Genomic DNA, 17,628 nt, shown 5'->3' on the forward strand with positions numbered 1-17,628 from the left:
TTCTCTGTCCTTCCAGATGGTCGTGTTATTTTGAGGGACCTATGATCAATATTTCATCATCTGAGGTCATGCAACATAAAATGATGGCTTCTTTTTTTTGGGCGAGATTTGCTGAAACTGAACAAACAACTGAGAAAATTCTCTTACAGGTTGATGAGACAAACAAAAACAACTCCCGGAACTCCAAGAAAAAAAAATCTGCATTTTGCAATTATTTAAAAAAATTGTATATAGATGACGAAACAATTACAACCGATTAGTTTATTTCGCCCCATGTCAGACAGGATATACTAGCTACAACATTGAACCGATTGACAAAAGGGATAGAAAGGAAAATGATGATTGAAAATATATATTTAAAGGTTGCGTTGATACATTGGCCTTCTCTGCTGGCCTAAAAATGTCTGAATCACAGATTAATGTGAATTATATTTTTGTACATGAATTCTTACTAAACAACTAAATTGTCTTTTAGCTTCCTTTCATTGCGTTTCTTCTATTGCGCTGCTTCCAGATGTTTGTTTTCATAATTAAACATTTAACCCAATCACATTTCAGCCATCATTTGTTACCAGGGTCAGAAATCTACCTGGACGCCTTCACAATCAGTTGTGCAGGCCACGTCGCATCAAATGTGTCGATCAAACTGTTGCTCTAACCAATCAGAGTTGGAGTTGGCAACCCAAGGACTGCTCAAAGGTGCTGGCAACGTCAGAGTTTTCGTAAATGATGATTGGATAGTCACGAACCAAACATTGTATCACTAGCCGGTAGGTGATAAGAGCATACTGGCCAGAGCTAGCACACTGTATCTGTAGGGAGCTATATAAGCAAATTCATTTTTATGTTGATTTAATAGCGGTTTTGTCAACCCACAATGGCTGAAGGAGGAGAAGAAATGGATTTGGTTCCATTTTCAAGACTGACTTTTTAAGAATAGAAGGACATCATTAAGTTTAGACAGTTCCGAAGCTAGCAAAAATAGACATTTTTGGAATTTTATGAGGTTATCATGAATCCACATGTTTATAGTAAAAATTAGAACAGTTTAATGACAGTATTTCTTAAGTTTATTCAAGTCACCAGTTATTTCCTAGCAAACGGCACCGTCGAGTGGACGTGTAGTAAATCACACCACATTCGCAGCTCTGAAGTGATTCAGACATAGCACTACTGAAGGCCTAAGAGTGACATTCACGGCCCACCACTGGGTTGATGTAAAGGCACATTACAAACAGGAGCAGCTCGGGTGAATGCTGATTTTTATTCATCTGGCCTTGAGTGGTTTTTTTAATGAAACAATAATAAAAAAAAAAGACAATTCAAGCCCACATACCCAGAGGTAGTAGGTGAACTGCAGGGCAAAGATGGCAATGCCTTCATTGTCAAAGGAGCCGGCGACCGAGCGGGAGATGTAGCCCGGGACGATGGCGATGAAGCAAGCCGCCAGCAGCCCCGCGCCCTGGTTCCACAGCTCCCGCGTCAGCAGGAAAGTGGAGATCGCCGTGAGGCCGCTAAAAACGGGCGCCAGAAAGACGCACACGTCGCGGATGTGGACCGTAATGTGAAGCAGGTTGAGCACGTAGTGGATGAGACCCGCAGTCACCATTAAACCGGGATAGACCTGCAGAGACGGACACAGAGGTTGAAATTGTGTTTTTTTTTTAAATGGAGTGCATAATATATATATAAAGAAGTCCAAGATGGCACCCGAGTAGGCAGTCGTCAGCAAGTGGTCTCACGAGCCTTGTTTTTTTTTTTTTTTTTTTTTAGTGTCAACAGAGCACCGATGCATATGTGGAATTGTCGCGGCTTGGAATTGAAGTGGATTTTCGTGGGGCAGGAGATGTGAGACAATCTCTTTTCGTCAATGGATGCTACAGCTTTGTGTTTGCTTTCAACATTTAGCTTGTAGCAGGGGTGCACATTTTGCCATGACGTCCCGGATCCGCTGGTGAAAAGGATGTTTTGATTATCTCCTCTTTCATCTAGAACTGCTTCATACATCAAGCAGAAAAGTGCTAAAGTTTGAATGACAGTGTCTTTGTGCCGTCATATTATTTGTTTAGTTTTTTTGTTCTCTGTATTAGATTAGCCTTTATTAGCCTGGCAGTGGAGAAATTTACATTTCACAGAAGCTAAGTGAAGCAAGGAATAGGAAAGGAAAGGAAGAAGTAGAAAAACGAAATACAGGAGTAGCTGGAAAGGCTTTTGACCACAAGGGTGGCAGCCTTTCCAGCAGCCTCCTGTGTTTTGTTTTTCCTACTTCTTTCTTTCCTTTTATAACTTTGCTGCTGTGAAATGTAATTTTATCCACTGCAAGACTAATAAAGGCTAATGCAATCCAATGTTTATCAGTAAACGTTCATTAAGAGGCTATCTAATTTAAATAAATCAATAAATCAATAAAAAAAGGAAACAAATATACGGCAAAAAAAAAAAAAAAGCTTTATTCATTGTCTACCAGGTTTGGTGTATCCTTTCTTCTATAGTGCTCATTTTGGATGGCCGCGTTTAAAAGTCACTCCTTTCTTATCTGTGGTATCTGGGGGGACGCGTATCTGGCAGGTTTCCTCGGCGGAATGCGCGATGGGTGCGGGTGAAATGAAAATAGGATGGACTGGTCCAGAGGAGAGAGAGAGACAAAAAAAAAAAGTTGACTGTCACGGTAAGTGATAAAGGTCCCGATTTGCTAAAATGGCGTAACCACCTGAGTGCTAGCATGCTTAATGTTATCATACACAATTCATGAGAACAGACAACCCATCCCCACCCGCTCTTGAAAAGAGAGACTATAGCAATGGGTGGCGTCATTGTCAGAACGTGAAAAGTGCAACGACGGCGCTGCCGGAATGCTAATTATGGATGAAAATGCAGCCTGGTTAGAAAAAGATAAGACAAACATCATGGGAAATGGTTTTTTTGACGTTGAGGGGACTTACTGTGCCGCCCACAATCCTTCCCAAAGGGTACCAGGCTCTTTCGTCAAACCAGTTGAGAAACTCGTACAAACCATTGGTTGCCAGATGATGCGTTGATCTGTAGTTGAACCTAAAAGGAGACACAAAAATACAGTTGGGTCGCAGTTTCGGCTTTGACGTCGCTTGCCAAATTGCGGTCAGCTGAAGGACACCCACAAAAGAAATATATATACAGTAAAGTCTCGTTATATCGATATCGGATATATCGATAGTCCCGGTTATATCGATACTATTTCTATGCACGCACTGAGAAAATTACATGCAAACAGGGTCGGATATATCGATAGTCCCGGTTATATCGATATTTTTTCGGACTCCCTTGAATATCGATATAACGAGACTTTACTGTATATACTTTGAAAAAAATCCATCCTACATCTTGTCCAGGCAACGCGAATAATGGCAATCCATCGCGCGCCATGGTGGACACAAACCCAAAATGCAGCAATTTCAACAAACAAATAAATATCAGGAACAAAAAGACATTATTCTCAGTGCCTGAGTGAAAAAGGAGTTGGGGTAAAATTAAGCGCTACAATAAAAAGCAGCAGACAAAGTGTATACTGCGGTGAGTTGAACTTTTTTATGACGCATTCGTCGTCAGAGAAAAACCGTCGTGACTCCAAGTTGACTTAAGTATCTTTCATCATTCCGACATTTTCCGTTTCGACACGGTTCTATTCGGGGAAAAAGACTTGAGCAATAATCTTCGAAGAGAAAACGGTAGACACCCTCAAGTATGCACTCGGGACTCCATGGAAACGGGATTGATCTCTATTTCATTGACGACTTGCTTTCTGTGGTGATGTCGAGACAGGGTAGGAAACAAAGCTACCTCAACTGTCAATTATTTCATATTCGGGAGGTAGACTGTCGGATCCAAATGCAAGTAATATTTCTTAAATGTACTTTTTAACAGTTTGTAATGACTATTTCCCCAAGATATTGTTGTCAAGGTGGCAAAAGATGAGCTTTGTGGGGGCGTCTTAAGACGAAGCATCGAATAGAATCTTTGAAACGTGCGCTCAGACTGGTGCTTGTTCATAATAAAACATTTCGGCACAGGCAAAATGGCTCATCGATTGAATATTTGTTGTTGCTGCTGTTAAGACACCTTGAAGTAGTGAGCTCAAAACACACACACACACACGAAATGGAGACGACAGAGCTTGAAAACAAAAAAACACAAGTGAAAAAAAAACAAAAGTAAAATGGTGAGAAAATGGATAGAAAACAGTGGAATTTGGACTCGTTTCAACTTTATTGATAGTTCAAAGGCAGAGTGTAGACTGCAAGGTTAAAATATCCCATCAATCAGGCTCCACAAAAAACTCGCCCAAGCCACCTGTACAATTTGAAGAGAACATACAAGCAAGGGAACCAGCTATTAATGAAGTTTCTAGTGTGTCTGCCTGCACGTGTTGCTGTTGCAATATCACAACTTCTAAGATATACAACTCAGAGCTCCTTGAGACACTTCATGCAAAAAGCTATCCATTCCATCAAGCCATCAAAAAGGTAAATAAAACAACTTTATTCTACAGTACAGTTTATTTCTTTAATAGCAATACCGTAACACATTTATTATACATACAATAAGGTATATTGTGTGTAGTTTTCAGGCTTATTTAGTTGAAAATTATGTTTTTATGGGGACCTGGGAACGGATTATTCTCATTTTAATGGTTTCCTCTGGGAAATTAATGTTTGGAATACACACTTTTCGCCTTACACACGCTTTCGGGGAACAAATTAAGTTCGTAGGCCAAGGTACCACTGTATGTCTAAAAAAAACATCCTGGTATATCTACACACCTGTTTCACAATTTATTGCATCTTAAAGTTAAAACCAGCCCCCGCGTGAGTGCAGGTATAACTCTGACGATGCCCCTAAATTTCACATTTCCAATCTAGACAAATGCAAATACAGTAAAGTCTCGTTATATCGATATCGGATATGTCGATATCGGATATATCGATATTCCCGGTTATATCGATACTATTTCTATGCACGCACGGAGAAAATTACATGCAAACAGGGTGGGATATATCGATAGTCCCGGTTATATCGATATTTTTTCGGACTCCCTTGAATATCGATATAACGAGACTTTACTGTAAAACCAATTAGGAGATATGACCCCGCAAAATCCATTGTTACCATCTAGCAAAAAATAGGATAAGGCACTGAGGCAAACTACCCAACAGACAACGGCATTAAATCACCCAGAATTTGATTAATGACTGACACTAAACTGTCTTGCAGACAAAAGAATAAACAGAAGACTCTCCATTTACTAATTCGGCATTGACAGTGATGCCTGTTGACGACGCAATAATTTTTATCACCGTGTGTCATGATAACCTCAGTGGTGGTCATATACGATATTTATTGACGTTTTTTTTTTAGAAGAGTTCACGGGGTGATGAAAAAAAAATAAAGCTGCTGGGTATACAACAGACATAAAAAAGTGTTTCTTGCCGATCATGATGGCTTTGCTTCATACAGCAAAGTCATGAAGACACCGCACGGATTATACCGTCGCCCCGATGGACCGAACGTCAGTCCAGGAGATCAAAAAAAATAATTAACTGGACCACGATGGCTATTTCCATTATCATGATGTCCTGAAGACACGCTACCGCTTCATCGATGGAACTAGAATAAGACGGGATAACAACGCTTGAATGTATTACCACTGCACATATGACGCATCTCGTTGAATCTCGCGTACTCTCACGTGATACGACAACCACATTTCAATACGCGTGACCATATTATCGTCCATATGAATACGCGTCTTTCTTGTTTACACCTTTAACTGTTAAAACAGCTTTGTAATGTGGAATTTTCTGAAAGCCGCCACTTGAGACGGGGGGGAAAAAGCGACCCAGGTCGGAAGCAGAGAAAACACTAGGTGATTTTCTGATTGGCTAGTAACATTGTAAGGTAACTAGTCCGCCTGGTAAGAAAAAAGATGCATTTCTTGGGCTGTATATATTATAATATTATACAGTAAAGTCTCGTTATATCGATATTCAAGGGAGTCCGAAAAAATATCGATATAACCGGGACTATCGATATATCCGACCCTGTTTACATGTAATTTTCTCCGTGCGTGCATAGAAATAGTATCGATATAACCGGGATTATCGATATATCCGATATCGATATAACGAGAGTATTTGGAAAACTTTTTTCATTCATGGAAGGTGCGCCATATAGTCCGATGGGCCTTATATATTAAAAAGTTGGAAAATACACCATTGGGGGTGTGCCTTATACTCCGTTGCGCCTTATACACTGGAAAATATGGTAAACTATATTATGGTTTTATATTACAGTAAAGTCTCGTTATATCGATATCGGATATATCGATAGTCCCGGTTATATTGATACTATTTCTATGCACGCACGGAGAAAATTACATGCAAACAGGGTCGGATATATCGATAGTCCCGGTTATATCGATATTTTTTCGGACTCCCTTGAATATCGATATAACGAGACTTTACTGTATATAATTACATTATATTATTAAACGCAACACATGCTCTGTCTTATTATTTTTTTTGTCAAAGTTGGAGCAACATATACAAGAAATGTGGTCTCATCGCCCGAAACCCCCAAGCGGAAATCGTTTGATGTAGCAGCCGTTATTACCACGTAATTTAATGAGCAACCAAGCCGAATACAGATAAGTCCAAAGGGGTTTCGCTACCCGTCTTTGTAAAAACACAAAGTTACATTATTATAACTGTGACTCTGCATGCATAATTTAGTGAAGGAAAAAGGGATTTGTTTAGCGGAGGGCTAAATTCTTGTGTTTCATCAAGCATCAGATAGTCTTCCAATTATATCATCCTGGTTATTGGGGGTTGGGGTCACACTTTTGGGCTTTGATGGCACAAATGAAGGATCGCTCATGGCTATAGGGATGATATTATAAAGTGTATGTGGGGCTAAGGAAACCTAAATTAATCTCAATGCCCAGAGAATTTTCTTTTGCTGTGACAGAGAGTTTACAGTGGAGATTTTTTTTTTGAAAGGTCCTAACGGAGCCACAGAGGTTCAATTTAATACAAATTCGCCAAGCAATTTAAAACGTGACAGGAGTTCACAGTGTCATGAGGTTGAATAAAAAGCTTAAGCACATTTATTTATTCACAGCTTTTTGGATGTCAAAATGAAGGCCTTCTAAAAATAATCGATGCCACAACTCAATGGAATCTAATAAATTATGATTCAGTTACTGATTTGGCCAATAACATGGCAGGGAAAAACATATTTTAATGACATTTCAATGGCTCAATCTACAAAACATCCCCCACATTAAATGCCTTGCAGGTCTGAAACGTTCGTTGTGTGTCGCACCAAGACTACTATTTGATAATAGTTGACACAAATTCCCAGCAGACAAATCAGCCCATTTCAAACGGAGCATGGGCGCCATCTTGTGCATTTTTTGGGACGCTACATCGGAGTCCTGACGGCTCGAATTGATACGGGAGGACTTCTGTAATCGATTGCAAACATTTATGCTTTCCTCTTCAGAACTATCATATCATAACTGGATAAGTAACAAGAAAGCATCTTCTCCGAATCTGAAGCCATTTTTTTTGATTCTCGAGCAAGGCAAGACGTCCTGGCGTGATGTCACAAACAAGGGGGCGGGACCTTCTGAAACTCTGCATCTCCGAGGTCATTTTGAAGTCGTTTTGGGACACCATAACTCATTTTTATTGGTGTTTTGCATTTGACTAAAAATATCAGCCAGCGTGTTTTGGGTATTTTAGACGCTATAAAACGTTTTTCTGAGAATTTGGTGTCGGTTGTCCTTTAAATATTGTAAGCAATGAAATATAGGGTGAACTTCATTTGAAAATGTTTGTATTCTGCTTCAATCGAAACCTTTGCACTTAAATTTAAAACAGGTCATCATGACACTGTGGAATTATTGTGAGGGGAAAATGACATTGATCACTTTTGGTATAAATCGATCACAAAACAAGAAAGATAGACTGCAGATGAAAAATTTAGCACGTGACAGACGTAGGGCACCAAAACCATTCGCAACAGTTCAGCTTTTTCGCATCAATCAAAACGCGACCACCTTGTACCCTGTTAAAAAAAAAAAACAAAGGTGTCACACTATGTTAAAAATGAGCAGGTAGGCCTTCTCGGTGATGTGACGAGGATCCCTAAAGATGAATGAATAGCGACTGGATTTTCAATCCACTTACTTGATCGACCTGACAAATATCTGAAGCAACCATTTTTCACCATTACATTTGCAATTTCATTGTTTCGGAGCCCAGAGGATATACATTTGTCTGAGTTCTTGTTGGCTGCTCGCAACCTGCCAGCAAATCCAATTCAGGTGTGCGTTTTTATGATTATCTCATATCAACATTGGTAAATCTTTCTCATGGGAACTTCCACAAAAATATTTTGAGTGAAAAGCTACTGACGATAGGAACTAATGAGTTAAAGCTGCAAAAAAAAAAAAAAAAATAGCACAATCGCTCGCTGGCATACCAGTGTCACGTTTGCAAGACTTTCAACTAATCCTACATTTAAAAACAATAAAAGTTCCTGTTGTTTTTATTGACAGCTTTATAACGAGGCAAAAAAAGTTCAAACTCTCACTATGAAGTGTCAAAAAATACTCAAGTGACCACCTAGGTGGAACGTGGGGAGCCGCTAATGAGCGAAAGCAGCCTCTGACCAGTATTTAACGCTCTGAAACGATGTTAAAGTCAATGCTTCAAGCTAATTCCAGGCTCTAAGTAAAAATGGTCAGACTTTTAACAAGATGCTTAGCCGGCCCACCGTTAATCTTTTAAAGGGGTAGCATACATCAGAGGAGGCAAGAACGAATTACCGGATGAAGTCGTGCTAACACAATACACGTTCTGAGATGCTAGGAAGAAAAAAATGGTTCAAGTAAACGTGTTAAAAAGTTATATTAATAATATTAAGTGTAAAGTAATGTCACCCATAGTGTGCTTTAATATGAATTCACCCCCTGGCAATTTTTTTTGCACAGTATAAATAGTTAAAACGTTGGCCTATATTTCAAAAGCTACGACTCACCTGACTATAATTGTCCAGTAGATTCACTTCTTGAGCACTAATAAAACTGTGTATGCTATCTCTTGTCTCTATTTATACTTGTATTTTATTTATTATTGTATCTATTCATGACTGTAAAGTCTCCTTAAGAGCTTTGAAAGGCACTTGAAATAAAATGTATTATAAAACACGCAAGGAAATTGCCACAAAACTATTTTCTGGCAAGTTAGACCAAAACTAGTAATATTACATTTCAGTTTTTTTTCCATTTCAGTTTTAAAATAATGCCCTTCAACCTAACTACTTTAAAAAAATGCGACCCAAATAGGAAGTCAAGTCTATGCGTGAATCACGTGACCAAAGTGGCCTGAATAGTGCTTTGTGATGACAGGTCATAATAAGCCATCTGCTTCCGGGTTACAAACCGCCCGCAATGGTGACTGGCACCAACTAAAATGCCAACGGAAGCACTATATCCCAAGATACGCTTATCATAATTACTAAAAAATAAAATTTTACGATAAGAGTGCATCCCTGCGGCACAACAGCAATTATCAATCGAAGTAGTAGCGGCTGGAACGATTTTTCGCCACATCGTGCAACGTCATACGCTCTTCGATGAGTCTGAAACTTGCAAATAGTAGAAATCTAACACTCTTTCATTCCTCAAGATGATTTATAACTCCAATTTGAGTAAAACTGAGTCTTGGTGGGACTCAATGAGTCTTCCAATTCAGCACGAGACAAGTAGTCAAACTAGCCCGTCTAGCTGCGTAAGACTAAGCGTCAAATGTCAACGCTCCCTTGACAAACCAAACGTCCATTGACATGAGTAGTATCACCCCAAAAATCTTAAGGAAATGCTCCCTTTTCGGTATTAGAATGATCTATCACTCTCAACCATTCAAATAGGGCGTTAATGCAACAATAATTGTGTCCGTGTTTTTAAATAATAAGAATAACAGTCAATGCAGCTTGTTGACTCGTTTGGACTTACCAAGGGTCGAACTCGTGGATGATGCTCTCGAACCGAATCACGGCGAAAAGTCTGGAGCTGAATCCGGCGAGGCAGGCCAGAAAAAGAATGCTAAACGAGAGTAACGACTGCCAACCCGCCGGCTGTGTCAGTCCGCCCGAGAGGCCTCCTCTGCCGCCAGCTGCACCCGCGGCGCCGGCTCGGCTATTCCCGTGGACCGAGCTGCCGGCATTAGCGGACGCTTTGTGCTTGCCGTCACTGACTGCGTGGTGCTCCGCCATTTCTGCGCGTGGTGTCGGTCGGTTTGCTAGAGTCCCCCTCCAGCCAAAACTACCGAATCTCCCTCCGCTCCGCGCTCTTCTACGTTTCCTCGCTGGCGGTGCCTACCTAGAAATGTATCAACGTTTTTAAAATGATATTTGGACTTGTGGCAGTTACATTGCGTTATGCACACGCCTGCGACGAGCCAAAACCGCAACAGTCAATCCACACGACTCTACACACCACAGCGCCGGTGGAAAGAGGAAGACGAATGTGATGGGCGGGGTTACCGGAAGCCGCCAGGGCCTGTAAAAAATCGACAGGTTTTATAAGGCGGGTTTTAGTGTGATTTACCCAATGGAAAAAGAGCAATGTGGAGATTGACAGATTCACCATACCAATTAAAACCGAGTTGAATGTAGCGTTGACAGCTAACTTTGAGGATTTTGAATTTGTGTCAATGTGCCGCTGGCTGCTCATTAAAACATTCTTTTTCATAAAGAAAGCATTTTTTTCGGGTGGTGGCGTATTTGCAAGCAAATCCTTTCAGCAGTCATGAAAATAAGAACTCTCGCCATACGAGTGTGGTGCCCTTGTATGCATACTGTAGTTTGGATTGGTCATAAAGATTGATGATCAGGTTTGTCAGCAGGTAAAACAACACAGAATTTATGTATTCACAACTTTATGTAAAAAATTCAATGCTGCAATAAACGTGGGCTTTTTTTTCGTTGAAATAAAATATGGCTTTGAAACTGAGAAGATGTATACTGTATTGGATAATTTGTTGTCTTGAATTGGAATTGCAAGATGAGTGATGAAAATTGCCATCTTTGGTATGATTTTATATAAAGAGCCACCCCTGTCAGTAGTTATTGACGTACGTTATCTTTATATAAAATATATCATGACGTTTGTGTCGCTTCTTTTATACTGTATGTTACGCGAAAATGGAATTTATTACGCCCTCTTGTGGCGAGGGAGCCCCACGCATCGCTTTGTTTGGCGACACCCTCGACATTTCCCTTTTGCTCATATAAACGAACGCTTTCTTATATTTTAAACAGGTTTATTTGTTTCAAAATTGAGCACAACCGAGGCAGTTTTGATGTTACTTACTTTGTTATCGGTAAAAATGCCACGAATCTCTCAATCATCTTGCCTTTGTGATAGTCATATTTACAGCCAACCCGCCACCCCCTAAAAACAAAACTATTTATCATTAAAATGAAATATTCATGTGGAGAAAATTGCACTTTAATAGGAGTCGGATTAACAGATCTGTGAATTGGTGATCGGAGAGTGATCAAAGGTTGATCAGATATTTTTTTTTTACGGCGATGGGGAGATGAAATGCGGATAAGGATTGGATTGGATTGGATATGCCTTTATTAGTCTCACAGTGGAGAAATTTACATTAAAATGATTATGAAAATTAATGGAGGTCATCTTGGAGAGTGGCTTGTCAGAAGTGGATACACGTTTGGAGTTCTTAAAGAGTCACTGAGACAAAATGTAGTCCTATCCTCTCAGAGAAAAAGAATGCAAATCTACAATGGAATAAAACACACATGTTGGCCTGGAAAGATACAGATTAGAATATGCATGACAGAAGCAGACAAAAGCAGAAACAAATCTGGTAAAATCAATGGGCAAGGCAAGCGTAGCGCTGTCGACTTTGCCCGCTGTCTTCGAAGGGAAAGACTTGAATACTGTATCTGCATTGCGTTTTTGATTTATTTTTTGCCTATGTGCTTGCGCCCCAATAACATTACACAGAAGCCAATTTTCTACTTGGCATTCAACTGTGTTTTTACTGCACTATACTCTATCTACCAAAGGCCAGTCCTAAAGGGGTGGCAGGGGGCCTCAAGATACTTGGCAAGAAATAGTCATTGGCACCTTTGCCGTGTAACCATTTCTCAGAAGTGTATCAGAGCCTGAACTGGTAAAAAATTAGAATGTAAACATCAGAGGTGGATGTCTACATGAATGAAACAAACAGTGAATATACAAATATTTACAGTACAAAGTACCCCGAGGTTGGAAGACCTCATTTCACCAGTACGGCTTTCCTGATTGATGTTGATAAAACGCACAAGCGATCTGCTATAGGTTCTCATCAAAGTCAATTCCCTCTCTGGGACCCAAGCGCAATCCCGTTTTATTTTTTATGTTGCCTCCGAGACTGTAAAATAGTAGCGTAAACTATCATTACGTTATCATCAATCATGGCGTGATTTGTGTGATTATTCATCTATGCAAAGTCGAAGATGAATCAGGTGCTTCTTTTGAGACTCCCCAGAATGGAGACAACTACTGTTTTTCCACATATTAAATCTGTCTTTTGATTTTTTTTTTACTTTGGTACCAAATTTATTCATCACCAGAAAAAGGGGAGTGGGTGGCAACGGGGGTTGGATCCAATTATCTTTTTTATTCATGCCAGTCTGAACATGAATAGAAGGTGTATCGCTGTTGTGAAAAATACTCTGATTTATTTTTAGCTGTGTTTTTAATCCCAAGGGATTTTTGTATAATCACGTTCATTATACAGTATTTGTATGATTGTTTTGTTTTTATGAATGACCTCCAAGGGTTAAGTGTTGTACTCATAATCCTTTATTTTATCACCTGGATGATGTCATATTGGCCTTATGTTTTACAGTACAGTTCTGTGTCAACAATTTAGCCTTGAAATCCAGTTGCCGGAACCCCACTGATAGCCTGCAGGACTGCATCACTACTTATTGATGAGAGGTAGAGAGAAAAATAAAAGAAAAATAAAGAGAAGCGAGGCAATGGCTTGAACTGTCAAGTAAGCCAAATGTTACGCCCCAAATTATCTTCTACATCATCAAAGCAAGCATTTGATGGATCGATATTTCACTTGTTTTTAGAAATCTCCTTATGAAGTCGTTTTGGAAGGAAAAAAATGACGAATTCAAATAGAGGACCTTCAAGGACAACCGACACCATTTTTTCGTTTCCTAACTGACATCAGAAAAACGTTTTATAGCATTTAAAATACCCAAAACGCAGGTTGATATTTTTAGTCAAATGAAAAACACCAATAAAAATGAGTTAAAGTGTCCAAAAACGACTTCAAAATGAAACCAGAAGTGGCCAGTTTTTGAAGGTCCCGCCCCCTTGTTCGTAACGTCACACCGTGACGTCTTGCTTTGCTCGAGAATCAAAACAATGGCTTCAGATTTGGAGAAGATACTTTCTTGTTACTCATCCAGTTATGAATATGATTAAAATAGTTCTGAAGAGGAAAGCATAAATGTTCGCAATCGATTAAAGAAATCCTTCGTATCAATTCGACCCCTCAGGATTCCAATGTAGCGTCCCAGAAAATGCAAAAGATGGCGCCCAAGCTCCGTTGGAAATGGGCTGATTTGTCTGCTGGGAATTTGTGTCAACTAGTATCAAGTAGTAGTCTTGGTGCAACACACAACGATTCACCATCGCGTTATTTATATGTTTTCCTTCTAAATTCGCCATCAACACGGATAAAACACGAAGTTTTCAGACCAAACAAAGTACCCAAAATGCATTGTGTGTCGCTTTCTCGGTCAGGGGCGTTCCTTCAGTGACGTAGTGTGAGGACTCATCACCAACTCAAAAACAAGGCTTCCGGAATATTCAGCGCGAGTCTTAAAACGTAAAATATATCTATATGCCGTGGAATCTTTGTAAAATACGCTCAGGAGAAGTCATTTGAAGTGATTTTATAAATTATGGACACAACTTGTCCGGAGGCGTCGGTTGTCCTTTAAACCATACATTGGAAAATGCCACCGGTGCGGAGGACTGCAGTGAGCGTTACCTCACTTTTCAACTTGACAACCTCCCTCCCCAAGCGACCTTGCTGCTTTCCTGAGATGCAACGGATGAATGTTGAATAGCAACCGCGGGGACTACACACTCGATTGCGAAGCCATCACAAAACCAAATCAAGCCTGCGTACAAAGAAAGGACAGATTGGCCGATGGAGCTATTTGAAACGAGTGACAGGTGAATGATGAACGGAGCGAGGGACCGACAGGAAGGAGAATTGCATATACTGTATTTACATATTGACTGACAGTTGGGTGTAGACGGAGACAGGTGGAAACATTGATTATCAGACAGACAGAAAAACAAACGGGTGAATGAATAGTCAGAGGGATGGACAGACAGCTAGATTAATAGCCTATTATGAGACCTACACGGGTGAAGGAAGCTTCCTTTATTCCTTCACTTTCATCCCAAAATTAATGTCAACGTGCCGTCTATATACAAAAAAATAAAAACCGTTGGAGGTACTTCATTAAAGAGCGACCACTTAGTCCAGGGGTGTCAAAGTCATTTTTTGCCGCGGGCCACATTGTAGTTATGGTTTCCTCTCGAGGGCCGTTATGAATTTGGGGAACCCATTAGAATGTTTAAATCCCTTCAAATATTACATATAGAGCAGACAGCAAATTAATGAATAACGCGTTTTCAAATCTGAAGTCAAGAATAATGACTTTTATTGTGGTTGACATCCAAAAATATGACATTTTGGCTCAGATTTTAGCAATCATCATGGAATTTAACAAGTTTGATTTGCTTTCGCGGGCCGAAAAAAATGATGTGGCGGGCCGGATTTGGCCCGCGGGCCTTGACTTTGACATCTGTAACTTAGTCACTACGCTGGGCACAAGTCTTATCGATCTTCCTTCCGGCTGCCCTCCATCGCTTATGTGACGGAGCACCTTTCACGCTTCCTAAATAAAGTTACCCGGCCTCTTAGTGCAGATGGGATGATTGTTGTGAAAGAAAACAAATGTGTGTGAAAACACAAAGGAAAAACATTTCTATGGAGGAAGATTAATATTGTGCAGATTATTTTTTTTTAAGGAAGGAAATCGAGAAAAAGATTTCTTCAGCCGTCATCTGTACTTCATTGAAGGTGTCGGACGTTTCGCTTCTTATCCAAGAGGCTTCGTCAGCGAACTAAAATCTTTTGCCGGTAGTTTCGGCCCTATATATATATATATATATATATATATATATATATATATAGTAAAGTCTCGTTATATCGATATTCAAGGGAGTCCGAAAAAATATCGATATAACCGGGACTATCGATATATCCGACCCTGTTTGCATGTAATTTTCTCCGTGCGTGCATAGAAATAGTATCGATATAACCGGGACTATCGATATATCCAATATCGATATAACGAGACTTTACTGTATATATATATATATATATATATATATATATACGTCCAGACGTGGCGGTGCCAGACTCTGCTATGATTGGTCCCTGCTCTCAAGTTGTGGGGAGCAGAAGACTACTCCCTGCGGCTACACTGATTACTTCTATTGTCCTGCCTGAGTATGGAGTCTATGACTGGCCTGATTGCCCCATTTGCTCTGGTATCACCTCATCAGCATAACTAAGCCTATAATGCCCAAGAAGTCTGTTTTACGAATGATGCAACCTCACCCCACCATGGCGATTTAGTGAAGGATTTTGCTGTTTTATGAGAATTGCTTCTTTTACTCCCCTTTCAAAGCATCTATTTTCTTTCGCTAAGATTTTAACATCATTGTCGTCAAATGAGTGGTTGCTAGCTTTTAGGTGAAGATGCACTGCCGATTTAGGCCCACGAGTATTATCCCTGCGATGTTGATGTCGTCCCTCATTCGACGACACTCAGGTTAAAATCTCTGCAAATTTGAATCTGAGTTTCTTCTTGTACTGTGATGAGGCAAGAAACCCCAATTGCAATGCATGAAAAACGCAGTCTGAGTTCAAGATATTATCGAGCGGATTAAAAGACACTTGATAGTTTCCTGTCACTCAGATCAGATTTCACAATCGTTTTTTTTTTTTTTTTTAAAAAAAGCGTCTAATGGGATTAAATCGGGACAGAAAGGTGATGCTTTCAGCTTGTGACTCATTTCCGTGACACTGTTTTGACCAACTGTGGCAAATTCTGACACAGCGTTGGATATTCCTGAGTGGTTTAGTCTTTGGTAAATTAGTTATAGATTAACATGTCACCACTGCAGGGATATTTGACAGAGGAAATTATGTGGAGTGGCATTATTTTTTACATTGCTTGAATCTATTTCTTCGACACGGAGGCAAATCATATCAGCATCAATTGTATCCTGCTGTCCAACAACGCCCCCTTCTGGTGTAACGAAGAATAGCATGCAGCGTGAATAATAACTGGATATTGTATAAATATAACGGTATAACAAATACTCTTGTTAGTACTCTTACTCATGTAAAAAGTAAAAAAAAAAAACAAAGATACTCCAGTAAAAAAAACTAAGGTGTAAAAGACACATTTTAAAACTGAAATTAAAACAAATACCCGTTTGGATTACATGGCGGGAAAAACTAATCTCATAGTACAAACTGTATACTAAGTAGATTAAAAGCAATCCTGTTAGCTTTTGCATGTGTTTGCTCGATTTACATGCTGTCAAATCAGTACGTTCCAGACCCCTGTAGCTTTTCTAACGTCATGGACAGAGTCAAATTAAATGCAAAATGAGGTAATGCTAACAACCTGGAAAACAAACATACAGTACATTCATTCCTTGGATGAGATTTGGAACACTTTTGGAAAACCTAAACCTACCTCAACAAAAAAAAAATATGTGTTCCCCAGTTTAATGCAGAGGTAAAAAAAAAAATGCAATCATGGTCAGCACACCTGTTTTACGGTCCAGAGATTCTGGTTTGAATCCCCGTTGTAGCCTTTCTGGGTGGAAGTTGGGGTGTGCTCCGGATGGCCCTAGAATATAAAATTGCTGGATGAAAATTGATGTACGAATCAATAAATAAGAGCATGATTTGAATGACAAAAGCACATTATGAACAACAGCGACCTGGCTGTGACAAAACTTGGCAATTCATTAATATAAATAATGGAATTGATGTCATTTTTTTTCATCATATTTCTTCATCAATATTTCTTCAAGTCAAGCGCAGAACATTTGATCACATTAATCAAGGGTAAAGACTTTTAATTAACTCACACCGCCATGTTGTTACTACACGACGCCAAATAGCTCCAGGGACACGTAAACAGAGGGAGTAGGGTCAAAGGTAGGCTGAATCCGCATCAGAAGATCAGTGTGCTGCAAAACATTGCCTGAGAGGAAAAGAACAATCTGGGGAAGAGTGAGGGACAATGGAGAAGCTAGCATATGATCCAAAGTACAGTGAGACCTCAACTTACGAACTTAATTGGTTCCCAGACAGAGTGTGTAAGGCGAAAAGTGTGTATCTCAAAAAAAAAATTCCCACAGGAAACCATTGAGAATAATCCGTTCACGGG

The 17,628-nt window shown here is 39.7% G+C and overlaps 1 protein-coding gene across 1 annotated transcript in view; it reads right to left on the bottom strand.

The window, feature by feature from the left end:
- The window catches only part of stt3b (STT3 oligosaccharyltransferase complex catalytic subunit B), a 29,465-nt gene extending 18,923 nt beyond the window's left edge, over window positions 1-10,542 (bottom strand). Inside the window, exons 1-3 of the mRNA XM_089023608.1 lie at window positions 10,055-10,542; window positions 2,943-3,051; window positions 1,337-1,624 (exon numbers count right to left, since the gene is read on the bottom strand). Of these exons, the coding sequence (XP_088879734.1) occupies window positions 1,337-1,624; window positions 2,943-3,051; window positions 10,055-10,314 (657 nt within the window). The 5' untranslated portion in view covers window positions 10,315-10,542. The remainder of the gene's footprint in view (window positions 1-1,336; window positions 1,625-2,942; window positions 3,052-10,054) is intronic.
- Between the last annotated feature and the right edge of the window lie 7,086 nt (window positions 10,543-17,628).

This window comes from Hippocampus bargibanti, linkage group LG20 (assembly GCF_051943395.1).
Source record: "Hippocampus bargibanti isolate YZ-2025 linkage group LG20, ASM5194339v1, whole genome shotgun sequence".
In the NCBI taxonomy this organism is placed as follows: domain Eukaryota; kingdom Metazoa; phylum Chordata; class Actinopteri; order Syngnathiformes; family Syngnathidae; genus Hippocampus; species Hippocampus bargibanti.